Source organism: Malus domestica, chromosome 12 (genome assembly GCF_042453785.1).
Source record: "Malus domestica chromosome 12, GDT2T_hap1".
Taxonomy (NCBI): Eukaryota; Viridiplantae; Streptophyta; class Magnoliopsida; order Rosales; family Rosaceae; genus Malus; species Malus domestica.
This window is the reverse complement of record NC_091672.1, coordinates 29857671-29884317: the sequence shown is the minus strand read 5'-3', so window position 1 is coordinate 29884317 and position 26647 is coordinate 29857671. Positions and strand designations below refer to the sequence as shown.

Sequence of the window (26647 nt, the reverse complement as noted above, 5' to 3'; positions counted from 1 at the left end):
TTTAGGCCTACCAAGTACTTGAAGAAATGCCTCACAAAAAAAAATAAAAAATAAAAATTGCATGCTATTTCATCCAAAATTTTTTGCGCATAACGCACTTTTCTTACTAATCCCTCCAATAATTTTTTTTTCTGAATCAATTTCTGCTCTCTCTCCTTGCTGTATCATAAATCAATTAGAATATCGTTTTTATTAAAACATAATAATAATTCCTAGCTCATACAGCGTGCATTGAACTATAATTGGATCGGCATGGGAGTACTCACAAGAAGGTCAATAATAATATTAATTCTTCATGGTTGGTCTTAACATTATTAAAATTGATATTATGTGATTTTTATACTATGATTAAATGATAAGTGTAAACTCCTCCTTGGTCCTATTTTATAATAGATCACCCCTTGAATATCTAACCAATTCTAGGGACCACTTCAAACGTATCAAAATATGGCTTTGCATAATCTTGGATCATGGATCATTAACTTTAATATAAAAAATGGCTAAGTGGTTAAGTGAGTTGAAAAACTTTAGAAAATGTGCTGTCATAATTCACGGAGATAAGAATTCAAACTAGGGTTAAATAGGCGGATGCACTATCTAGGAAAAGGATTCTCGCCGGATCATTTTGTTGAGAATTTCAGAGATCCAGTAATCGTGATCGTTTATCGTACATTGTGCGGTTAGTTTTCGTTATGTACTATTTATATTTAATTTTAAATTTTAAATTTTAAAATAAATTATGATCATACGATAAATGATCACGATCACGAGATCTCTAAAATTCAGTTGAAAAGTATCCGACAACGATATTTTTCCCACTATCTAATTAACAGACTTTATCCGTTTATTAAAAATATTGTTGTTGACGTGTCTTGTTGACGTGACATGAGATCTTCACATGCAAAGGAAGAAAAAGTACCCAATAACTTGGGTTAAGTGTAGACAGAGAAAGTGAGAAATTCATGCGATGGAAAAAAAGGTAAAAAGCCCAAAGCTGTAAAATAAAATGTAATGAGGTGAGTGGGTCTTTCTGTAGTGAACTTTTGTTTTTGGAGAAGTGTTTGTATCAATCATTTCATTGGTCCTTTTCACCCATTCCTTCTGAAGTTGCAATCATGTATTGTATGGATGGGGTATGCTTACATTTTGATGGTGTTTGCAGCCGAACCTAGTAGCATAAGCTTGTAACTAAGCAGATCATTAAAATGATTAATTGTATAAAAAAGTAAATTAAAAAGATGATAAATACATTATCACCTCAATGCTGAGGTCACATTAAAGCTAAAACATTACCTCGAGCCCTCCATCCACCTCTGATAGGTATAGACAACCACAATTGCTGCTCATATTAAAAAAAATAAAAATAAAAATAAAAATAAAAAGAAGAAGAAACAAAGTGGGGGCAAAACAAAGTCAAAAGGGTTAAATTCCAACATAAGATTGTAAAACTTTTTTGTGTTATTTTCTTTCCATATAAATCGTCAACAATAAGAAAGGTTTTTCTCGAGTCTTGAGTTCCTCATAGTCCATGTAACAAGAAAAGAATCCATTTTCCACCAATTTGGGCTTTGCTTGGAAATTTGAAATGGTTTTCTAAACCAAACTGTGGCCCAAAGCCCAGAATGACGTTCTCACTTTGTATATAATTTATGCAGGGGACACGTGAATTAGGTTAATTGATTAGGGCGATATGCACCGGTCGTTTTTTATGTTTATGGGGTTTCACCCTCAAGAATCTCAACGGAAAGTCTTGCCTTAATTTTCAAAATTTCACGGTGAAGCAAAGATGAAAACAAATAGATCGAAGGATGATTTATGTACGAATTTGTAAAACCGACTAACAATCATGAGTGTTAACTCACTTTTTTTTGTCAAAATGCAAATTTTTATTTTTGCGAAATATTTTCCGCGAGCATTAAGAAAACTTTATAAGGTGTTTGGAAGCGATTTTATGATTTATTCAGCAACAAATGTATACTTAGTAGAATATTTAAGCTGAAAACTGAAAAACTAAATGAAAAATACAATAGTGAGGACCAAAACATTGTCAAATGGGGTTCCACCCTCAAGAATCTCAATGAAAGTCTTACCTTAATTTTCAAAATTTCATAGTGAGGCGAAGGTGGAAATAAATAGATTTATGTACGAATTTGCAAAACCGATTGAAAACCGTGAACCCACGTTTTTTTGGGAAAAATGCAAAATTCTTATTTTCGGGAAATATTTTATGTGAGCATTAAGGAGAACTTTATAAGGTGTTTGGAAGCGATTTTATGATTTATTGAGCAACAAATGTATACTTAGTAGAATTTTAAAGCCGGAAACTGAAAAAATAAATGAAAAATACAATAGTGAGGACCAAAACATTGTCAAATGGGGTTTCACCCTCAAGAATCTCAAAGGAAAGTCGGGGCGAAGGTGAAAATAAATAGATTGAATGATGATTTATATACGAATTTGCAAAACCGACTAAAAATCGTGAGTGTTAACCCACATTTTTTTTGACAAAAATGTAAATTTTTATTTTTGCAAAATATTTTCCGAGAGCATTAAGGAAAACTTTATAAAGTATTTGGAAGCATATTTACGAATTATTGAGCAATAAATGTATATTTAGTAGAATATTTAAGCCAAACACAAAAAAAAAAAAGTGAAAAATATAGTAGTGAGGCCCATAAATTTGTCAAATGGAGTTCTACCGTCAAGAATCTCAACGGAAAGTCTCACCTTAAAAAATCGAACAATGAACTTATTCTAACCCTAACTCGTTACATCATCCTTTTTTCACCACATGAGCTCACTCGAATGGTTTTTCACCAAGCTATTTTGATTTTTTTTTTCCGAGCTCTTGATTACATCACATTTTAAAGAAAAACACTTGAAAACTCAATATCACGAGTAATACAGAAAAACCCAACTTACTTTGTAACACCAAATAGATTTTACAACTAAAGATCAGTTAGAGCATGACAAGTGAATAGATAAAAAAAGTTTTTTTTCTCCAAATGAACTCTTAATTAAAGTGTTTTTATATTGTAAGAGTGTCTTGTCTAATCTACCATTAGTGTTCTGAATTATGAGTCTAGCCACATGAACACCAAATTTAACTCCACGTGGTTTGGTTGTGAGGTCGTTCACTCTCATCTCATGTTGTATATTTTCTTCACAAAACAAACTAGATAAGGAACTTATAACTTTCTAATCTCTACAGTCCAATGTCACTGTTTGTTTATTGGACTAGGATTTTCTCCTTTTTTTTTTTTTTTTTTTTTTTTTCCATCTCCTTCCATCCCTCATCTCATATAAAAATTCCAATTCGTGTTTCCTTTTAAGGATAAATAATTCATTCGTACAACCATTTTTTTTTTTAACAAATAATATTATTTACACCAAGAGGGAGGGGTGGGCTTAGCCTCATAATGAGCTAATAATAATATGGTTCAAATTTTCTTTTGACGATAATCGAACATAAAACTTCTTACTTACAACTGAAAAGGAATACCACTAGACCATAATACTAAGTGGCTTGTACAACTGATTTTTCTTAACAAAAAAAACAAAAGGAGAATTCTAATTAAGAGAAATATGTCAAAGCAAAGGGGAAATAGACTAAAATGAAAGTTTATAAAGAAATTGACAGCTTCTTATAAATCCGAAGAGAAATTGACAAATACCTGTATCTATAATTATTGTTTTGAATTATGAGCTTAGCCACATGTGACTCCATGAGGTTTGGTTACGAGGTTGTCTCATGTTGTATGTTTCCGTCACAAACTAGAAAGGAGCTTAATAGTAATTCATTTATTAATTAATATAAAATACCAAGACGTCATAAAAAATTTCAACAAACAAATTCCGACTTTAACGTATATTTCCTTCAGAGAAATACAAGGAATTTTCATGCTATCTCACTACAATACGCGGGTAAATGGAAATAGTATGCAGTTATGCAGCAGCACCAAGACGATCATCTTCCTACTGTATGTGGTTTTATGGAGTTTTTTTTCCTTCGTAAGAGAAAGAAAATAGAAGCAAATTATCAGACCCTAATCAGTCTAATTATGTACTAAATTTATGGGATTTTTTTTCATGAATTAAAGATCTTATTTGTGCTTTAGATTTACAATATCGTTCTCAAGGACAAGATTAAACAGAAGATGAAATCCCAGAAGTTGCTTTTGTTTTTCGTCGCCGCCATGGCCATATTTGCAGTTTTAGTAACCTCAAGTCCCTTCCTATTTCTCCAGTAACCACTACTAGTAATTCTATGAATGATGCTACAAAATCCAACCTCTTTCTTTCTCAACCTTTTCGCACGAACGCCAGTTCGATTTTTCTGCAAAATATAATGTGACAGATTGGGAAAAAGAGTTGCATATTGTGAAGCAATTTCATTTTTTTCATATGTATCAGAATGAACAAACTAGCAGATGATGAAGTAGGTTATATAACGTTCAGTTTTTTAATTATCATTTGTAGATCATCTCTACATAAAATCACTCGACTCAGATACAGTTTAGTCATCTCAAATGTAAATTAATGTTGTCAATAACAATTTCGTCTTTGAAGAGATCATGTGAGAGTGAAAAGCCAACAAATCTCGGGGATGTTAATGAAAATAAACCCCTACTTTTTTGTGCATTCTTTATTCTCTTTGTAGCTACAAATCCAACAATTGTTCGTGATGCTTTTTTTCTTCCGTATAATTTACATTAGGCTTATTCTATTAACATACTACATATTGTTAATTAAACCCTATATACTTAATACACCCCATATTTTCTTTTTTCAATTAAAAATTATCTTAATACACCCCATATAATTTCTTATAATACCCTTACACCCCACATTCTCATACATCTAATATTTTCCACATACCCCCCACATTTTCTATATAGCTCACATTCTTCAAATCTTATAATACTCGTTTTCAATTTTTATAAATTAAATTGATTCAGGATTAAAACCCTAACATTCTCTAAAAAGAGAAGTCTACAGTCCGGTCTATTGAGCTTGAGTTTCATTGGGTCATCACAGCCAATCTCATTTTCTGTCTCTTAAGCCTTTTGCTAACAAAAAAGGATTTCTGCTAAAAAATAGCAACTGGGAGGAACCTAACAAAGCAAAATTAAACCCCAGATGACGAATAAGAACGGAAAAGGCGTTGTTGGGTTGGCCTCCTATGAAATTGGGTAGTATGGAAAGTAAAAGTAGGCTTAAATAATTAATGATGTCGTTCAATAATTAAAACAATGACAAATATGAAATTTTACCTCATGTGAAGCTTCCGAAATATTGATATCATGTTCCATTTGTTAAATTTTTTTCTCAATCAACGTGTTTATATTTTCAATAGTTATAATTTTATTCAACAATTAACGGAGTAGAGGGTGAGAGGGTTTTGATAGTTGAAGAAGATAAATAATATGTTAAAAGTAATTTGGGGTGTATTTAGAATTTTCTTATTTTCTTTAAACCTCATAAGGTTGAAATTGTCATTGCATAGTAGGTTACATAAGCCACTTAATATTAAATTTTAATATAGGATGCATTCAACATTATGTGGAATGCTAATAAAAAAAGCCTTTACATTAAACCATTTCTGCGTTGCAGTTTAATAATATATTTCAAAATGTTTCACATTTTTTACAATATAGTGTTAAACTACGGATCAGGATCTTCTCTTGAGCTAAGGATGAGGATCCTCCTGACCAAGGAGTGTAAGCCGTTGGATGAAAATCCAACAGCTACAAACAGGGGGTTCTTTTAAAAGTTATAATAATTATAACCGTTGGATTTTCATCTGATGACCCACATTCCTTAGTCAAAAGGATCATCATCCTTAGCTCAAGAAAGGATCCTAATACGTTAAACTACTCTATTTTGTAAGAAAAATAATCAAACACGTATAAAAAAAAAACACGAAAAATCTGTTCTGAATAATTAATCTAACCCACGTCTGTCATATCAACTCTTACTCATGAAACCACGACACATTCTTCCACCTTGAATATTATCTAAAAGTCTTAGTGGCGCATTTAGCGTTGCAAAGCAAAAGGAAGCAGCGCACTTCCCACGTTACATTTTGCTCGCTTAATTTCTGCTGCTTCACCAAATTTAAACATACAAGACAACAAACTTCTCCAACAATTTCCAAACCAACCATAAACAATCACTACCACCTCCCATTAACAATTTTATTTATTTATTTTTTTTTTTGAACAAACGATATTATCTATACTAAGAAAGAGTCTTAAGCTTCACACTAGGTTAGCCATGATGATGTGATTAAAATTCACTTTTGTCGAGAATCGAACTTAAAATCTCTCGCTTATAAGTTAAGAGAAATATGTTAGATTGTAGTACTAAGTGACAATTTTTATTAATAATTGGAGCCCCTTTACAAATTATAACAACTTTAATCGTTTGATCAAATTTTAAGAGTTCGGATTGATGAATTTGATGGAAGGGATTCGGAGAGGATTCTTTTGTTTTGATAGGACGGTGTTCTGAAACTCATCTGGTGGGTCCCATATACCAGAATTTGCCCATGAAACTTTGGTTCGTCCAAACTCAATCACTCCTCCGTTACGTGACAAATTCTCACCCTCAGCATCTCCTCTACTTCCGATACCCTCTCTCTCTGATGCTTCAGAGCTAGTTTTATTTCTCTCTCTTTCTTTACACAGACCAGTTATCTGCTTAGAAAGAGAGAGAGTGAGATTGAAGTTGTGGGTTTATAGAAGCTTGAATCCATGGCTTCTTGGGCTCTTTTGCCGGCAGCTCCAGTAACCGGTCGCTGTATAGTGACTCCTGCCAGGACAAAGCGGTCCTCCTCCTTCTGGGTTCGTTCTTCTCTGGACACAAATGTTTCTGACATGGGGGTTAACGGTAAAGTTCCCTTTTTTCTTAAGCTCCATTTTGTCAATTTTCAATATTTCTAATGCTTTTTGGTTAATTTTAATTTCTGGGTGTCTTTCTTTTGGTGAATTATGATGAATTTGAGGAAACTTGTGATGGGATTACATTTACTTAAACTGATTTATGATAAGTTATGGGCTTTTGATCAAAAGTTCAAACTTTTCAAGTTCCAAATTCCTTTAATTCACAAAAGTACCAAGCTTTGTGCTGCAATTTGAGGTTAATACTTAATATTCCCATGAAAAGTTAGAATGATATGATGTTTAGTGATGAAATGAATGATTATTTACTGTTTGACCTACTATTTAGTGTATACTGAGATGAATGCTTAATCTTCCAGCTCCAAAAGGGTTGTTTCCACCTGAACCGGAGCGCTACCGAGGTCCAAAGCTGAAAGTGGCCATTATCGGAGCTGGACTCGCGGGCATGTCAACCGCGGTTGAGCTTTTGGATCAAGGCCATGAGGTTTGGCCAATTTTGTTTACTTGTCTGAATTGTATGTTTCTTTCAGTTTAGAGCTACACTGCTTCAATGGATGAATTGAATTTTTAAAGTTGGAAACTTAGACTAAAACTTCTCAGTAAGCTAACTTCATAATTTTCTGTAAGGTTGTTTGATGATTGAATGTCTTTTCCAGGAAAACTTGTTAACATGTATTCTTTGTAAATTCTGCAGGTGGATATTTATGAGTCGAGGCCCTTCATTGGTGGCAAAGTGGGCTCTTTTGTTGATAAAAAAGGGAACCACATTGAAATGGGACTCCATGTTTTCTTTGGTTGCTACAGTAATCTTTTCCGATTAATGAAAAAGGTGGACAACTTTTGCTTGCTTGAACTTCTGTTACACTTGGCAATTTTACGTATAATCGCTAACAAGTTTTCTTGGACCACCACTAAACAGGTGGGTGCAGACGAAAATCTTCTTGTCAAGGATCATACTCACACTTTTGTAAACAAAGGGGGTAGCATTGGTGGTATGTCTTGGTGCCTGATCTTGTATTTCAGGGTTCATATATGAATCGCTGATCTCCAATGTACATTATCTGTTACTTGATTTTCATCGCAGAACTTGATTTTCGGTTCCCAATTGGAGCACCAATACATGGGATTCTTGCATTTTTGTCTACTAATCAGATTAAGGCAGGTTTTCCCTTCGCCACTACGACTGACTTTACTGCAAATCATCATCATTGTCACATCTCATTATTTTGGATACCAGTATAGAGAATGAAGCATTGTTCGCCTTGTGTCGGGAAAAACAGTACAATAAAAAAAACTGATATGCTTTTTCCTTATTATCATTTAGTTGATTAATCCTAGTGAATCAAATTGTAATGGAGCTTTTTCTGTTATTGATTTTCCTTTATAACTGTTCAGACTTACGATAAAGCAAGAAATGCAGTGGCTCTTGCCTTAAGTCCGGTTGTAAAGGCTCTTGTTAATCCAGATGGAGCGTTGCAGGATGTCCGGAATTTGGATAGTGTAAGAATGAAAGCTATTTCTATCTTTTATTTTGGTCTTCATTCATATTGTGTTGTTAGTTGAAACTGGAAATGTTTGGAAGCCTTTTACAATTTTTTTTTTCACACAGTTGTATTATAAAAACTGGACTTGGTTTTTGCAGATAAGTTTCTCTGATTGGTTCTTGTCAAAAGGTGGCACGCGAATGAGTATCCAGCGGATGTGGGATCCTGTTGCATATGCACTTGGATTTATTGACTGTGATAATATTAGTGCTCGTTGTATGCTCACTATATTCACATTGTTTGCCACTAAGACCGAGGCTTCCCTTCTACGCATGCTCAAGGGTTCGCCAGATGTCTACTTAAGTGGCCCCATCAGAGATTATATCATTGCAAAGGGGGGCAGGTATATCTTTGTAAAAGATACAAGAGCTTTGCATGGAAATGAAGAGATAACGATTGTTTTCTTTTTCTGTTTCTCCTATATCAGTTGATTTCTTATCAGTTGGAATGTCGTTTTCTGCTGTAACAGGTTTCATCTTAGGTGGGGGTGTAGAGAAATACTGTATGATAAATCTTCTGATGGAGAAACATATGTTGCCGGATTTTCGATGTCTAAGGTAACTTACTTATCATATTGCTTCTTTTAATACAAATGAAATTTAATAAAGATCGATTTCTTTGACGACTGGAATCTTTTATTGTGTTACCTTAGATGCTTGTAGTGGAACTTGTGCTTCTTTAAATGTAAATACCTAATGTGTTCTTTTTATGGTTGCAGGCTACAAATAAGAAAGTTGTGAAAGCTGACGCTTATGTTGCAGGTTTCTGGTTTACTCTCGCTTCTTTGTTCCCTTCCTTTTTCGAAAATCTATTTCCAAGTTCAGTTGAATAAGTTTTTCCCTCGTATATGTATGTTAACAGCGTGTGATGTGCCTGGAATCAAGAGATTGCTTCCTTCTCAGTGGAGAGAATTGGATTTTTTCAATAATATTTATGAGCTAGTTGGAGTTCCTGTTGTCACTGTGCAACTTAGATACGACGGTTGGGTCACAGAGTTACAAGATCTAGAACGGTCAAGGTGATTCTCCCTTGCACACTTAATTACTTGGATGTGAATAGGGTTTTCTTTTGTGTTAAGGACCTTGTAGAAACCTTAATTTTTTTCCCCCTCTTCAAGACTAATGGACAGGGATATTTTTGTTTGATAGGAAATCGAAGCAAGCTTTGGGATTAGATAATCTCTTATATACTCCCGATGCAGATTTCTCTTGCTTTGCCGACCTAGCGCTTACTTCTCCTGAAGATTACTACATTGAGGGACAAGGTTCACTCCTCCAGTAAGGAAAACATACCATTTGTATAATTCAGATATATATATATATATGTATATATATATATATATATATATATATATATATGTATATATTCTGATTAGGTATCAAGTCATTGCATTTCCTATTCACACTTACGTAATTTTGAACTTGACACTGGTGCTTCTTCATCTTGCAGATGCGTTTTGACACCAGGTGATCCTTACATGCCTTTACCAAACGAAGAAATTATAGCAAGAGTGACGAAACAGGTAATTAGCTTATAAAGAACACGTTGCATACGTTAAGCAAGTTAAACTGCAGTTAGAAGAAACCAATAAAAACATCAAATTCTGAACCTTAAAATTTTCAATTCAAGGTTTTGGCTTTATTCCCATCATCCCAAGGTTTGGAAGTCACTTGGTCATCAGTTGTCAAAATTGGGCAATCTCTCTATCGGGAGGGACCTGGCAAAGATCCGTTTAGACCTGATCAGAAGACACCCGTGAAGAATTTCTTCCTTGCTGGCTCATACACAAAACAGGTATGTTTGCGCAAGTGATTTTCCTATACAAGAGTGAAGAAAGAAAAATGTTGTAAATTCTGAATTCTAAATGGCTGCACCTTTTACAGGACTATATCGACAGCATGGAAGGGGCAACTTTGTCCGGCAGGCAAGCTTCTGCGTATATATGTGATGCCGGGGAAGAGTTGGTGGGATTGCGAAAGAAGTTTGCAGCCCAAGATTCTGGGGAATACACGAAAGCTGTTAATACTACCGATGAGCTGAGTCTTGTCTAACAAATTGCCCGCGTTAGCACAGAGAAAAACCTCTTCAAATCAAAATGTGGAGTCAGCCGGCGAGTTTTACATGAGCTGGCTTCGTTCTTTACAAATGTTTTACAATGCTCTATATCGGTATAAAAGTATAGAAAGGTTAGTGCCATTTGCGAATCCTGCGGTGAATGTAAAACTGGTGAGCATGAAATATAATCGTCACATGTTTTTCCCTTGCACAATTTCTGTCAATAAGTACAAGCCATAGGTCACATGAACTTTTCAGTTGTATTAGCATTTCTCTGGTACAAACGACATCTTCAAACTTTTAACATCGAACAAGAAGCGATGATTTGTCTGCTGAAATGCCCCTAACAGACTTGGCCCTGCATCACAAGTAGGCATTATACCGATGCAGACGGAAGTATCAATACGCTCGAAAATCGCATCAGAATCCAGAACAAGGTCAGCTCCTCTCCGAGTTGCATATGCAGTTCGAGCGAGGAAACTGTACAGGATAACCCCTCCCCTCTTGTCACTCATCATCCTGAACAGTGCAGGATCTGAGGCGCTTTCCGGCAACCCTAATCTCCAACACGTTAAGATGGTATCTGGGAATTCCTGCAGGCACAAGCTTCTATTGAAAACTTCCTCTTATCTTCGCATCATTACCAAATTGCAGAAGCTTATACGTTCCCCATTTTGCAGTCCACGACGGTAAGCAGTAAGAGAAGCGCATGTTAGTTTCGTTAACTAAGGTACCGTTTGGTACGTGGGACGGGACGAAACGGAACGGAGTGGGACGAGGTGTTCCGTCCCACGTTTGGTACGCCTAAAACGGGTGGAACGCGTTGTTCCACGGGACGAATTTTGGGTGAATTTTAGTTCCGCCTCATCTCCTGGAACGACTCGTTCCACATCCGTGGAACACAAAATTATAACCTCTCCGTCTCCTCCTTGTTTCCATCTGAGGGCATCTTTGCTCCCTCTCCGTTCCATCCCGTCCTGTCCCGTCTGCATACCAAATGATACCTAAGCGCGTTACGATGGACCTCTGCCCTCCTCCTAAGCCAAAAATGCCGGCCATCACATTGTTAGGACCACCGAAAGTCATCTGCCGGTTATCAAAGCCACAACCAAATGCTACCAGAAACCTGAGAACGGTATTGTTAGAGCTTGGGAAACCGAAGGTATGAGTTGAAAACCAACCCATGGTGCTGCTTCCGGCAAGGCCATAAATAGTGTGATTGGTGCATCAGTCACATTGAACCCAATTTTCATCATCGCCGGAATCCACCATTAAGTAGGGCGGATATGGTTTTGAGTCTATGGACATTCATGCAACCGCGAAGCAATTGTAACGTTATCTCAAATTAATTACCATCTTTCATACATTTCAATTTTTTCATAAGTACGTGATTGACTTGATATACCAAGGAGGAATCACACCAAGCACACAACTTTATTGTTCAAACAGACTTGCTACATTTTAAAGTACATAATCTCCAAAACATGCATTTACATAAACACAGTCATCATCTTCAACACTTAAACACAACCAGCAAACACTGAACTTTCCACCGCCAACGCCGCCGCTGCCGCCTTTGACGATTTTCACTCGGACCCCTTCTCCAAATCCTGCTGAACAGCCTTCTTAGCAGCCTCAAGATCCTCATCAAAAAACATGTCCCAATGGCCATCCCAGGTGATCAAAAACTCAGTATCTTCATAGTACTTGACTCTGTGCACATCCCCCGCCGGAGTAAACAAGTAATCCCCGCCGGTTAGGTCGAACCTTTTCTCTTTAGTCAAATTCCACACGCTCTTTTTCCCCCACAGCACCACCAGATCGTGCCCGAACGTGTGGTGGTGCGCCGGCTCCACGCTCCCGGCCTTAAACCTAACAATCGCCGACGTCGGCGTCTCCCTCAGAATCTTCATCGACCCGCCGGGGATAATGTCGATCGGGTTCAATTCCCTGTTCTTCACCAAACAGCAGATTGCGCAAGAAGCCTCCTCGGAATCCACAATTTTATTAGCCCCTCCAATTTTGGGCATTTCTTGGATTGAATTGTCGAGGAAGGACTCGATTTCGGCCGGCCAGGGTTTGGAATCGGAAGCGGGGCAGGGGGATTTGAAGGGGGTGTTGAGCCAGGTGTCGAGGATCTCGATGGCGGAGTCCGGTGACGTGGACATGCCGGAGACGGCGAGGACGTTGGAGTTGTTGATGGATCGGGCGTTCTGGGCGTCGGAGGGAGTGAGGCACGTGGCGGCGAATACGCCGGGGAACTTGTTGGCGAAGATTGAGACTCCGACGCCGGTACCACAGGCGACGAGGCCGCGGATCTCCTCGGAATCGGAGGTGGAGGAGGAGACGCGGCTGCCGACGTCAGCGGCGACGGAGTAGTAGGAGGAGGTGCCAAGGTCTTCGACGTCGATGTTGAGGGAGCGGAGGTGGGACACCAAGGCGTCCTTAAGAGAGCAGCCGAAGGAGTCGGCGCCGGCTATGATTTTCAGTGGGCGTTTGCTGGGAGCTTCCTCGGCCATTGACGAACTCTGAAGCTTTGTGAGTGGAAACGGTGGCGTTTCAGAGAGAGTGAGTGACTGAGATCAGTGGGGAGGAAGATGTCTGGACCCGAGGAATCGAAGTCTTTATCAACGTCACTGTAAACTGTTGTCTTACTTACACGTGTTATGCAATCATTGCACTGGTTTAATCGTATTGCTTATCCCCTTTCTTTTTTTAGAGCACTTCCAGGAAGCGTCCCAGGTCGCAGGCAATTGGCAATTGAATCTCCATTATTGAATAAAAATTGTTTTTTTCCGTCCCCATCCTTAAATTGAATAGAAGCAGATTCTCCGCCCTCTTTCTCATTTTTCGTATTTTTCTGTTTTGTATGGTCATAGTTAAATCACGTTAATATTTTTTCGGTTTGCGAGAGCTGCGTTTTTTGAGATGCCCCCCACCCCACTTGGCTGACGTTAGCTTGCATCAACCCCCCTCAGGCGCTTGGGCGATGGGCTCATGCCTGAGCTCTCTCACGGGCTCCCCCTCAGCTCAATAGCCTGAATGGGCTAGGGCCACTTTGACAGGCAATTGGATTGCAATTGCAGCCAGTCGACAGAGCAATTGCCGCACGCTAGAGGCTAGAGACAACAAATCACAATTATCTATTATTATTGGAATCAGAAAGATTCATAGAGGCATTTCAGCTTTTTCTTGACCATAATTTTGGTTTCCACGCAAGCAACGGGTTTCAAATCCAAGACTTCTAGTTTTTAGTTTTAAGGAAGTCTCGTAATCCGTCATTTTACCACATGATCACCGACTCATGAGTAATGCTTATCCCTTATTGATTACCGTTAAATTAATTTAATTGTATTAAATAAAAAACCAATTTCAAAAATTAAACTAATTTAACAGCAATTAGTGGTACTTCTTTACGGTTGGAAAAAGCCTCAAGTTAGAATTTGTCCTTCCCGCTAATAAAAGGTGAGAATCATAATGTAAATTGCCCAGATGATTTCAAATTTGAATGATAATTGACAAAAGATAATCATTGAATAAGGACTGGAAATATTATCATGGGACTAAACTCTGGAGTGAACCCAAACGAGTGGCTAACATTGTTTAAACCGGGTTTTTTAGAGGTTAGAAACCCCACCCGCCATATCCTTTGGGTTGAATGGGCTCTCTAATCCAACAGGCCCAATTCCTCCAACCAAATATAACCCGACCCGACCTTTGCAGTTCACCAACTGTAATAACGGACTCGGTGAAATATGAACCCGCCAAAACAATGGCTTCCTCCGCTCCCGCAGTCGATGGTAACGGAGCATTCAAATTTCGATTTTCAATTTTACTTCAATTCCTGATCGTTGGTTGCTTTCTGATCCATTTATGACCGTTCATTATCCGGGCAATCCACGGCATCCGGTGCTCCTCCCCCCTCACCGGATAACAACGGAAGCAACAATCACAGGAGAGAAACCCCGCAGGTTTTGAAAATCGCCGTGGAATCACTGAGCTTCTCAGGCCCCTCTCCTCCTTCAACAAAACAACCAGGTACTTTTTTTTCTTCCGAATTTACCCTTCCCCTCACCTTCCACTTGTTTCCCCATGAAATGAACAAGGATAAAGATGGAGAACTAATAAAAAGTTCTTCACAAAACTTTTTTTTTTAATCCAAAAACACTTAGACAACTTTTCTTATTGTTAAGGATAATTTTTGTGCTATTAGGGTAAAAAAATAAAAAAGGAGTCACGCTTCACGGTTTTGAATTAAAAAAATGTCCTTAATAATAAAACTTTTGTCTTTAATGATAAGGAAAGTTGTCTAAAAGTTTCTGAATAAAAAAGTATTTCGATGAGCTTTTATCCTCTAAAGATTTAATCTTTGGGATTTTCATGCAAATTAATCTATTCAAGCATTTGATTGTATGTGTAAATTTGAGAATTTGGATTATTTCTATGTGAAATTGTTGAATATGATGTTTTAAATCATCCTTAATTGTACAATCTTCTTGACAAAGGTTGTTCCTTTTTAACTTCTTCTAGTGGTTATGAGCATACTATATGAAGTTATGAACCTTCAATATTGGTCACAATGAATTGTCTGATAAATTTGATGGTGAAGCGAGCTCTTCGGATTTTGCCTTTTTAATTTTTATGAGACGAATGAAGTGAGTGACAATGAAAGCGATGAGTTTTCAGTTTTCGGCATTGATGATGTCGTAACGATTCTCAAATTTGATTTCGAGAATGCGTATTTCGTAACAGTTACCTACCTATACTGTTTGAATGAGACATTCCTTGTGTATGACTATGTGCATATATATATATGAATGTATCGTTAACCGATTGGTTTCCTTTCTTTTTTGGTTATTTCACACTTCTACTTTGTGTTTGGTAAGAGGGATTTTCACTTCTGCAATTTATACTGAAGATTGTCTCTTCGAAGATCCAACAGTTATATTTCGAGGCAAGAAAATTCTGCGGTTCTCTTTTGTTTCACTTGTACTTGATATAAACTGCAACATGCAGACACGTAAAAAGATGTGTCTGCTTGTCAGACACTTCGAATTCGATTGCATGCTCAGTGTTTCCCCTACTTACTTGTTTCTCTTCCCTGGTCATAAAGTTTTTGGTCAATCCGCTAATTTTCATGGTCTTTGGCTGGAGTGACATACCTACAAGGTGTCAAGTTTTATCGGTCTGCAGGACATACCTAAAACTTCCACGGAGGCCTCTCAATTGCATCGATGGAGGTACGTTCTATGACTAAAACTATAAGTTTAAAGTGAGAACAAAAGCGCTTTCATATGCTGGATTATTGATCCTTAACATATGGGAGTTTTTCCAGAAATCGATTTCTGTTTTCCGCGATCGGTTTAACAGATTATAAGGCACGCCGGGACCGAGAGCTGGAATGTCTCTGGCCACCTGTTCACACCTGCTTATGGAAGATCCAATGACTGAACAATGTAAGTCTTCGAACTCCGAACGAGGGTCACAATCATTTTACATTAAGATCAATAGGAGTTGCTAATCAGGACCGCCACGGAAAGACCAACATTATGTTCACTGGTACTGGTCGAACTTTCAGTTGTCGACATTCGATTCCGTAGTTCCAACATTTGAAGTCCTGTATCTCGGCGAAACTTGATAGTCTGGTTAGATTTTGCTTCTTTTGATAGTACTAGACCTTACTTTTACTTGGTACGTTTTGTTTTAGGTATTTCTTTGACTTGTGCCAATGTAACGACGTAGGGGAATCCAAATGTAAACATAGTACCTATTTCTGTACTTGGGCTTTTGTAGATGCAGAAGTTTATAGTTGCATATTATTTACGTCAACCGAAATTCTGTCTAGTTTTGTAAAGACATTTCTAATGCTAAAATATACTAGAATACACGTGATTTAGTTGTTATTTTGTTTCATTTCGGGCGCTTTCTACCCATTAGCATCTGGGCAAACAATGTGCTGTGAAAAACCACGGCGAAATTTTCCCGGCAACTTTGTGCTTGTAACTATTGCAGACAACTGCAGAGTCAATAAATCATATTACAATATTTACCAAGTAAAGATGCTAAATTTTTCAATTTTATTTGCTTTCTGCAGCAGAGGAAATGAGGGATGAATTTTTTTTAGTGCTTATGATGATTACAAAGAGAAGCGATCCTCTCCGGATCTCTTCCACCAAGGCTACCAGATCAAGTGATCCGGACTTCTGAAATTTCATCCAACGGCCCACCTGTTTTGATCCCTTAAAAGCTATAATAATTTTTTACCGTTGGATAAAATTTTAAAAGTCCGGATCACTTGATCCGATGACCTTGGTAAAAGAGATTTGACTCGATTACAAAGGAGCAGAAGTGTATGTTTGCAATGATGAGGTCCTCATGTTCTTGAGCAGAACTAAACTGTAGGGACAGTAAAGTTGCAATGAGAGCTCCTCATGTTCTTGCGCATAAAGTCGCGGCCTTTCTGTTAAAGGGCATTAAAAAAGGCTACTAGAGAATCCAAAGATGAATAGACTTCAAAATTTGAAAATTATAGTGATTAGACTGTATTTATGTTCTATGTGCAGGCGTAGTTACATTGGTTAGAAATGATGTTTTTTCTCTAGACACTTGAGCGGGTGTGTTTATAATAGAATATCACTTGTATAGAAACAAAAATGCATATATACTTATACAAAAAGGAAGAGAAGCGATTTCAATACGCTTTTGGAAGTTCCTTTTGTTTTGCAGAGCTTATCTTGTAGGTTCTTACTTTTTAGGCTTTTTAGCGAAAATAATCCCTGAGATTTGCATAACACATCACTTTGGTCATGAGATTGAAAATCAATAGAAATGGTCCTTGAGATTGTCCACCATCCATTATTTTGGTTCTTCCATTAAAAACTCCGCTAAGTGTCCTGGAGCTCCTGGCCGAAAGTTTGGATAATTTTCAAAACTTCGTAACTCAATCGTTTCTTAATCAAATTTGACCCATAATATATCAAAATGAAGATAGGAAAGTGTAGAAAAAGATTAAACCTATTTGGAAACCCAATGGTTACCGGAGATGGCTGGAAAATAGCCTGAAAGGTGACTGGTCCGCGGGAAAACTGGAAAACTTGCCGGAAACTGGGTAAACTTTAAACGTTCATAACTTCTTCAATACACAACGAAATCGAGTGATTCAAAAACAAAAATCATACTTCTTGACGAGACAAAGAGAATGGTACCTTTCTTGACAGATAAATAGCCCTTTTTGGCTGGAAAAGGTCTCGAAATTGGCTATTTTAGTCTCGAGTTAGCCACTTTCGAGCCATTTTCCGGTCAATACACAGATAATTAACCATCTAGAAAGGTACCATTCTATTCCTCTCGTTGAGAAGTATGATTTTCGTTTTTGAATCACTCGATTTTGTTGAGTATTGAAGAAGTTATTAACGTTTAACGTTTACCCAGTTTTCGGCGAGTTTTCCAGTTTTCCTAAGGACCAATCACCTTTCAAGCTATTTTCCGGCCATCTCCGGCAATCATTGGGCTTCCAAATAGGTATAATCTTGTTCTACACTTTTCTATCTTCATTTTGATATATTATGGGTCGAATTTGGTTAATAAACGATTGAGTTACGAAGTTTTGAAAATTACCTAAACTTCCGGTCAAGAGTTTCGGAACACTTAAAAGAGTTTTTAATGAAAGGACCAAAATAATTGATGGTGGACAATCTCAAGGACAATTTCTATTGATTTTCAATCTCAGAGACCAAAGTGATGTGTTATGCAAATCTCAGGAGCCATTTTGGGTAAAAAGTCTATTTTTTAAGTTTTATTTAGAGGGGTTTGGTCCTATGTCTTGCCCCTCTTTTTCCTGTATTTTTTTTCCAAGAGGGATCAGTTTATCTCTCCCTCTCCCTCTTTGTATTTTCTTTTTCAAGAAGGATAAGGTTTATGTCACCTCTCTTTTTTGTGTGTTTTGTTTTTTTTGCTCTATGAAAAGTAGGACTTATATCCGCATGACTAGATGTAACTTTTTTTTCATATCGATAAATTTCCTCAAGATTCTCAAAAAAACAAAAAAGAAAAAGAACAAAAATAAGGAGAGGTGTGTGGTGAAAGTAGAAAAAGAGTGTTCGGATGTCATTTCCAAAAGGAAAAACACCAGAAATTTACAACATGAAGGAGTAATTATTTCCAATTTCAAACCATCACATTGGAATTTAATAGATAAAGTGTCAATCCCTCTTCCAAGCATACAACAACAGAGAAAACCCCCCATTACTACCACATGACCTAGTTGATGAAGAACATGAACTCCTCCCCCCATCACTACTTTCCTCTGCCCATTGCAGCACGCTCGAGCACGATGGTGATGGAGACAGCGAGGCAATTGACGGCACTGTTGTCGAAGCAGTCGACATTGACAAGCTCTTCCTCATCAACTTCTTTTCAGGACCTACCATTTCCGGCCACACTCCACCATCGCCGACTTGAAATACAAACACACCATGACCGTTCCCATTACTACCACCTTCATTATTAACCCAATTGAAGACATCCCAATAAAATTCAAATTCTACTCCGCCAACAAAAATCTTCTCATTGCCTCTGAATTTCCAAGCCAACCTTTTGACAACTAGGCTTGTTATTCCGTCTACTTTTAGTCGAAGTGTACCTTTACTACACTCTATTCCAATTTCGTGTTTGGATCCCAAGAACTGAGCTCTGGATATGTAATTCCTGTGTCCAAACACATGTTCCCGCCTTGACAGTAGTGCTGGTTTGCCGAGCTTGTGAGTCGGAACTAACCCTGATCGCCCCATCAAATCGTCCAGAAGATCCCCAAGAAAGAATTCAAGCCTTGCATTGCAAGAAATGGCGATGTAGAAGCATGACTCGGCCTCGGCGGAGTTGTGAGTGAAGTCAGCCCGGGTGAAGTCCCAGTAGAGCTTGATGCTTTTGTGTTTGCTGTGGGTTAGAGAGATGGATTTGGAGCCCGGTCTGGTTCGAAAGAACGAGAAGGTTGATGGGTTGAAGGAGACGGTGAAGGAGAACGAGTCAGAGGCATGGATGGTGAGGGAGTGAGAGAAGAAGGTTTTGGACCAGGTGAGAGTGAGATATGTGGGAGAGTTGCAAAGCTGAGTTTGGTATATGCAGGTTATGAGGTTTTGGGGCACTTGAGAGCTGCTTGTGGGTGTGTTGGGCTGGCCGAAACATGCTGGGATCATGATGTTCCAATTTTGATGCTTGTTGCTCAAGCCATAAGCAGTTGGAGAATTGTGTGGGAAGTTTTAAGGTGGAGAGAGAGAGAGAGAGAAAGATTGTGTGTTTAGAGGTCTAAAGGGTTAGTCTCAGGCTTGGTACTGATGGGAAGTTTGGGATATTGAGGCTTTGCTACCTGCTATTTAGACTAAATAATAAGAGCTTTTAGCTGTTGGCTTTTGGCTTTTGGTTTAGAATGTGGTTCGTGGCTTTGAATCTTGAATGATAAAAGTTACAAGAGGATCCCATCATCACAATCATCAGCACCAGTAGCTAAGCCTTACATTCATGTTATATCCTCCTTAATTTGCGCCTTTGACAGGCTTTTGAACTCTCTCTCAGGAATGGGAGTGAGCTGGGCTGCACTAGGGTTTCAGTTGGGTCACAGTTGCAGGTGACTTTTGGATTTTGTTTTTCAGTTTACTTTAAAGGGTAAGTAGGCTCTTTTCTCTCTCTCCCTATATATAATTTGTTTTTCTCTTGTTTTGCCATCTCAAAAGGAGATTTTAGAAGATGGGGCCTTGGGGAAAGGAGAGAGTTCCCCAACCACTTTTGTATGGTAGCTTCAGTTTCAGTCAATCAAGTGGAAATGCATGATATTTGATATCAGGATGACGACACACCAACGAAACACGGCAAGTAGATTGTAGGCTGCAACTTCTTGTATTATTACAAAACAAAAGTATTGAGATGAAATACTTGTAAATAGAATCGATTACAAATTTATAATTTAAAATTAAACGAGATGACATTGAATGTGAACAAACAATTAGTCACATGCAAATAATAGTTTAATGTCCTTAACATTGTAATGTCCCTTGAATTATGTTTAACATGAAAAGTTTGTAATCAGTTTCATTCGGTTTGTGTAATGTTCCCAGGTTGATCAAGATGGCAAGACACCAATATGGGTGTCACTGATGAAACGTGGCAAGTAGATTGTAGACTGCAACTTCTCGAACACAAAAAAAGCATGATATTTTGCTTGGATTTTCAACAACTAATCGTTTTGAATGCCGATAAGCATGCTTAATATTTAGCCAAATGAGGACAAATTAAGTGTCTCTACCCTAGTGATTTAGTGTGGCGCCTAACCTAGTAGGGTGGTGCAGTTTTTGAGGCAGATTTTAGAAGCAACGGGTCTCTTGGGTTGCACGCTGTTTGGCAAATTCCCTGCGTAATCCCGATCTCCCAGCCGAGGATCGTTCTTCTTTTTAGGCTGCATGGATTTGATCCATGTTTTCCAAGATCTGGTTTAGCTACAACTAACCAGAAGGGGCGTTGAGGGGGAGCGAAATGTGCAGTTGCACAGGATCCCAAATTTGAAGGCCTCCTAAATTTTTATCATCTAACATCATGTAATAATGTTATATATTCAAAAATTGATTTTATTAGTATTTTAAAACTGCATTGTGCATTCTTTATAAGAGTTTTTTTTTTTTTCTAAAAAGAAAAACTTGAAGTACAATGAGATACTTTGAGTGTCAATAATAACATCCTAAAAAATGACAGTTTCTTAATTTTATTATAAAAGTGGTTTTGTTTTGATTTAAGTGAATGTTTTATAGTATCAGTACATTGTTATACTTTTTTTTTAAACTTAAAACTATCTTAAGGAGGGCCTTTTTATAAATTTTGCACAGGGCCTCCAAAATCTCAAGGGCGGCCCTGCAACTAACCTACCTAGTTTACCATCCAAACGAGGAGAAACTAGAAAATCTTGGATGCGGGGAGCCATGCTATGTCATATATATGTTCATCCAAGACACAAACCGGCCTATTTTGATGAATTTGAATGCAGGAGTCTCTTATATGTGTTATGGACAGACAGTTGACAGAACGACACCCGCACTTATAAAATACCCCAAAGAATTATTAAGATAATTGATGTGCAATATGTACTTTTGTGCCTATACTTCTATAAACCTAGAACGAAGGTTATAGTTCTGCCAATTATTTCTTTGAGAAAGACAACAATGTTAGAAAACCAGTATTTTATAATCTTAGATTGTTTTGCCAAAATTAGTTTCCCTCCGTATAGGAAACGAACCTCTTATTATGGGGATAATATCATGTCTTGATATTTCTTATTACAGATAATTATGACATTTCTCATCACGTACGGGTGATATATAATAATCTTCCTAAATCTTTCATTACGTGACTTATAGATCTTTTAAAGAAGAGGTTATTTTATCTTGTAAATTTGGCGATTTTTATACTATGTAGTATTGAAATAAAACCATGTATTGTTGTTAAAAGGATCGGCGAACGCCAAAGTAATAAAAATTTATATACCACCTGAAAAATAAACAAGTATTCCAAAATTTTCAGTTTCACATCTTTTTGCAAATATCTTATTCCAAGCATCATTCATTACAATCTTTGGTAGCTATATGTATAGAAAATACCATAAAAATACAAAGATCATGAAAATTAATTGATCTTAGCTATTTGCATTTTCTTTGCCTTTTCATGTTCAGCAGCCCTCACGAGGAGGCTGCCATGTTCAAGCGCCACCAGCACCGGGGAACTCCCGATTCCCCACGCCACCGCGAGCATTGTCTCGGCCAACAGAGTCTTACACTCTTGACCATCGATCACACCATTTTTATCCGCATCGAATCTCTCAAATATTTCATCATGCAGGACGTTGATTTCATCCTTCGGCTGCGACAAGTACCCTATGCCCGGCAAAAGTTTGCCAAAACCTCCATGTCAAGTTTCCCGAAGCATTCCTTGCTGCATTTCTCAAACGTCGCCGTGTCTTCCACAAATCCGGTGACGGTCAAGTTGTTCAGGGCATGAACAACAACGGCACTAGCGCTACTCGTTTTCATTGATCAATCATAGAATTTCAGCTCTTTTGACAGTGTTTTTTTTTTTTTTTGGTGTAATTTGTGATATGAAGTTATGTTGCCTAGTTTTGTTGACGTTGCTCTAAATATATATAGAAGATGTGGTTAGCTCCTAATTTTAGTGGGTTTTCGTTTAATGATTAGCTATTATTTTAGAAGTTTTGTGTTAGTGGAGCTATGGTGGCTTGTAAATAAAATTCCTTAATTTTCAACCCAATAATGCGCTCTAGCAAGAATAAGCATATTCCCTAATTACGTGGTTAATGCTGTAAAGTATAATTAAGCAGATGGCAAAACAAGCAACTCTCGTGATTCTTACTATTTTTAAGGCATGTTTGGGCAAGAAAAGTTGTAAATCTAAGTTAAAAGAGATTTTTTTTAGATAGCACTCTATATGTGCTTCTATCTAGAAAGCACTCTAAATATTTAACTTAGAATTTTGTCGAAATATTTAATACCTATGTAAACCAATATATATATTCATTCATACAAATTTCACAGAAGGTTGTGTATATTCATCTTTTCAAGCAAATCACATACGTTATAACTTTAACAACTCTATATTTCTTATCTACCATCGTTTTACCCCTCAAACCTTAAGAATTAGAGTCCTTATACAAGCGATAATGAAGAAAGATTTTAACTACTTAAACTACAAATTCTTTGTTAAATTGAACCCATAGTGTTGAATAATATTGGTTCCTCGAATTACCCAAATTATGTCAATGGGTTTCTAATTTATTATCTTAATAAAGAACATACAAGCTCTCTATTTATTTTATTTTTTCGACATTTGACATACATTAATTGATGGAGTTGCAGATATAGATCTTTGTCCAACTCTTAGTTTGGGCCAAGAAAATATGACTATGTTTGTTCCGACTTTTCACAAATATTTTACCCATGGTGTTAAAACCCCTAGTTTTGAGCCTTGTTCAAGAATGAGATTGTCTGCGTTCTTCACTTTTTCGAAAGAGTATTGCTATACTCAATCATCTGCTCTATTTTTCACCTACCTTATGAGCATAATAGGGCACACTCAAGATGAGTAATGCTAGGGACCCCAAAATTTTAAACTAAATCTTGTCAATTAGATAACATGGTTGTTGATGATTGAATTATTATTTAAGTATTGATTAACTGCATATTTTCTATTGGTGACACATTATATATTTACAAATTTGGTCTAAAAAATTAGTATAACTAACATTACTCTACTACCATTACAGCTAATAGACTGGTTTCGTAACAAACGCAAAAAAAGCTAAAAAGACTAATAATTAGAAAAATTGCTTAAAACTACTAGTTTTGATACACTAAATAGACGAAATGCATATAAAAACTAGAACTTTAGAACAACAACAAAGAAAATTGCATATAGCTTATACTTTGCAGGTCGTGTACGCAACATTTATTTCCAATTTGACATTGAGAATGATATAACATTGACTGTGGCAACTGATCATGGTTGCAGAGTTGAATATCACCGATCAGGATGAAACCAGAATAGCAGATATGATTGATGGGGAAATTTCCTTGTTGATATCCGATTGGTAGTCAGGACCAAGGCTAGTGGAAACACCCCGGTTTGCTAATCAAAGGTTTTGTCACAATTGCGTTTCTGATCACACCTCTAATGGTCCCGTGATGGAGGCCAAGGACTTGCAAGCTATTCAATGCTGTAAACACATTGTCCTTCAATGCACGGTGTTTGAGGAGATTACATACCAAGCGGAGTATCATGTGACAGAGGGTGCATCAAATGAATCAATCCAGTCAGACTGCTATCAATACTAAGAAATTTGGGGATAGCAACAACATGAAAATCGCAAACTTAGTTCAATGGGCTCAGGACAGAGTCCTGACAAATAATATGAGAAAATGGATCGCTTAGTCATAGTTGAAGATGATTAAGATCCTAAGTTGAAAAACACTACAACATCGGAAAAAATACGCGTCGATCTTTAGCTTCTTCACCGCCTCCAGTTTCGCATTGATTTTTGGAAGCTCGTGATGAGTCAATATTTTACCATTTATTTTATTCTAATCTTCGTATTAATTTATTGGTTATTTTGTGTGAATTTTGATACTTTAAATTATATTTCTACTATATGTCACTCGACTTCTTCTTGAGCATAAAGTGATCAAACGGACGAATTTTGGAGCGATTCTAATTGGAACATGTTCGTGAGTCCTTCAAGATGATTGTGTCAAAGTTTCATATTTTTCTATTAAGTCGTTTGACTGTGTCAAAGAAAAGAAGGCCCAGCCCGAAGCTTTTCTAGATTGACTTTTTGGACATTTTGGGTATTTTGCAGGTCAATATGGTATATTTTGAGGGACATTCCTTCTAAGGATTTATTGGGGACGTCTTCAGCTTTCGAAAGAGATCTTTTGGACCAAATTGGAGTTGATTTGGTCGGTCAAATGTCTGATTTTCTGATAAATCCGAATTTCAGTTTAAATAAGAAGCATTTTATTTTCTGTTTTATTAATATATTATATTTCCTAGTTTTATTCTAAGACCTTTTAGAGTTTTATTTTGTAGTAGTATAAATAAAGATATTTAACCATTAGGGTATTAAAGAGAAGGAAGGGGAAACGCACGCACTACTTCGGAGGATTTGTACACTTCTTTCAAGGTGTTTTCTTTCCATGTTTTTAATAATATTTTGTTTTATGATTGTTTGTAACTAATTTCCTTTGCTAGGAATATGTAGTTTCTTTCCAATTTACTTATGATATTATGCATGCATGTTTTGAATTATTAATCATCATTTTAAACTATCTAAGTGTCATAGTGATTCGAGACCATTATGATATTTAGAAAAGTAATTTGATGCAATTTTGGTCGGAAGGTTCCTGAAATTTACTTTGGCTTCTTGTGGTTTATAATTGTAATTTCACTTAGGACATCACGTCTTAAGGGTTCCATGGTTTTTCGAAGGGTTTTCATAAAACTTAATGAGTCTTTCATGTTCATATTTGATTCGAACATCTGGACGGGTTGCATGTTAGATATACGTTCTATGTTGGAGGTTTCAAGTAGGATATATATTAGGAAAATATAACCTTCAAAATATGCATGGGTAGTTCATAAGTAATTGGAAGAACTACATAAGATTGTTAAGGTGACGGCGGAACCCTAGTGTTTCTTTAAATTGGTTTCTAGTTGATTTATTTAATTGTTTTTAATTTAAATTCGGTTTTATTATTTTAAATCTCAAAATCAACATTTTCCAAACTTTGTTTTAAATAATTAATTAAGAGTTGGTTTTAAATCCAAATTTTTCATTCAATCCCTGTGGAAACGACTTTACTTGAGCCGTGTATTCTTGCAAGTATTTTTAAGTGATTTTGTGATTTTTATCCCTACTTTTGCAGGTGCGAAAAATCCTATCAGCTTGTGTTGGAGTCGACTGGCTGTGATCAGTCGGCCTCGAACGCTTGCCATTTAATCACACTTGTTCGAGTCGCTTCAGCGAGCCCCTCCCAATTGCATACACGTGCAAGTCATTTTGCAGCGAGATTACTAATCTCTTAGGCTTTTGCACTAGGAGAGACAATAGAATCAACGATCATTGCACCGACGGTGTTTGTATGCTCCACTGCAAAAAGATGTCAGACCCGTTTGTTACGGCAAAGTATTGCTTGACGGAGCAGTTCATGGTGAGAAATCTTCAACTTCTGGAGTGAAAATTCAAGTGGTTTTTCTTAGTTATAGTTTTCACTTTCCCAAACTCCCTAGACAACAGTCCACCATTTTAATGTAGTTCCGGCATTGCTTACTACCATAGCTTCATTAGGTAAAGGCTGTTGAAAGAAAACCCATGCATTCAAAGTCAAATACCATAAAAATAAAATATATATATATATAAAATATAAAATAAAATAAAATAAAATAAACTCAAAGTATGTACTAAAAAGAACTTGAAGAAGTTTTTTTTATTGTTAGACAATGCTTAAAAATGTAACCAATGAACTTACCTGCTAATTTTCCCAAAACCGCTCATTCCAAAAATGCTTGACATGCCATTTCTCTTTTTCTTTTTTTGTTTCA

The 26647-nt window shown here is 36.9% G+C and overlaps 4 protein-coding genes and 1 long non-coding RNA gene across 5 annotated transcripts; 2 read left to right on the top strand and 3 right to left on the bottom strand.

The window, feature by feature from the left end:
• Window positions 1–6525: 6525 nt before the first annotated feature.
• Window positions 6526–10715, top strand: LOC103451012 (zeta-carotene desaturase, chloroplastic/chromoplastic). Its single transcript, XM_008390433.4, has 14 exons — window positions 6526–6891; window positions 7262–7386; window positions 7597–7731; window positions 7822–7894; window positions 7987–8060; window positions 8298–8402; window positions 8545–8789; window positions 8916–9003; window positions 9165–9207; window positions 9308–9464; window positions 9595–9723; window positions 9896–9968; window positions 10076–10240; window positions 10330–10715. The coding sequence occupies exons 1-14, from the start codon at window positions 6756–6758 to the stop codon at window positions 10495–10497; spliced, it is 1716 nt and encodes a 571-aa protein (XP_008388655.1). The 5' UTR covers window positions 6526–6755; the 3' UTR covers window positions 10498–10715.
• Window positions 10716–11914: 1199 nt separating this feature from the next.
• On the bottom strand, window positions 11915–13394 carry LOC103451013 (DNA damage-repair/toleration protein DRT102). The gene has a single exon (XM_008390434.4). It carries the CDS (start codon window positions 13018–13020, stop codon window positions 12088–12090), a length of 933 nt encoding a protein of 310 aa, XP_008388656.1. The 5' UTR covers window positions 13021–13394; the 3' UTR covers window positions 11915–12087.
• An 881-nt stretch (window positions 13395–14275) lies between these two features.
• Window positions 14276–16404, top strand: LOC139189973 (uncharacterized). The gene is made up of 2 exons (XR_011573848.1): window positions 14276–15741; window positions 15837–16404. It is a non-coding gene; the product is annotated as an uncharacterized lncRNA (long non-coding RNA).
• Window positions 16405–18702: 2298 nt separating this feature from the next.
• On the bottom strand, window positions 18703–19695 carry LOC103430502 (uncharacterized). Its single transcript, XM_008368644.3, has one exon. It carries the CDS (start codon window positions 19693–19695, stop codon window positions 18703–18705), a length of 993 nt encoding a protein of 330 aa, XP_008366866.2.
• A 2470-nt stretch (window positions 19696–22165) lies between these two features.
• LOC103426152 (uncharacterized) lies at window positions 22166–22569 on the bottom strand. The gene is made up of 2 exons (XM_008368727.2): window positions 22441–22569; window positions 22166–22399 (listed from the first exon to the last, which is right to left on the bottom strand). The coding sequence occupies exons 1-2, from the start codon at window positions 22567–22569 to the stop codon at window positions 22166–22168; spliced, it is 363 nt and encodes a 120-aa protein (XP_008366949.2).
• Window positions 22570–26647: the final 4078 nt, after the last annotated feature.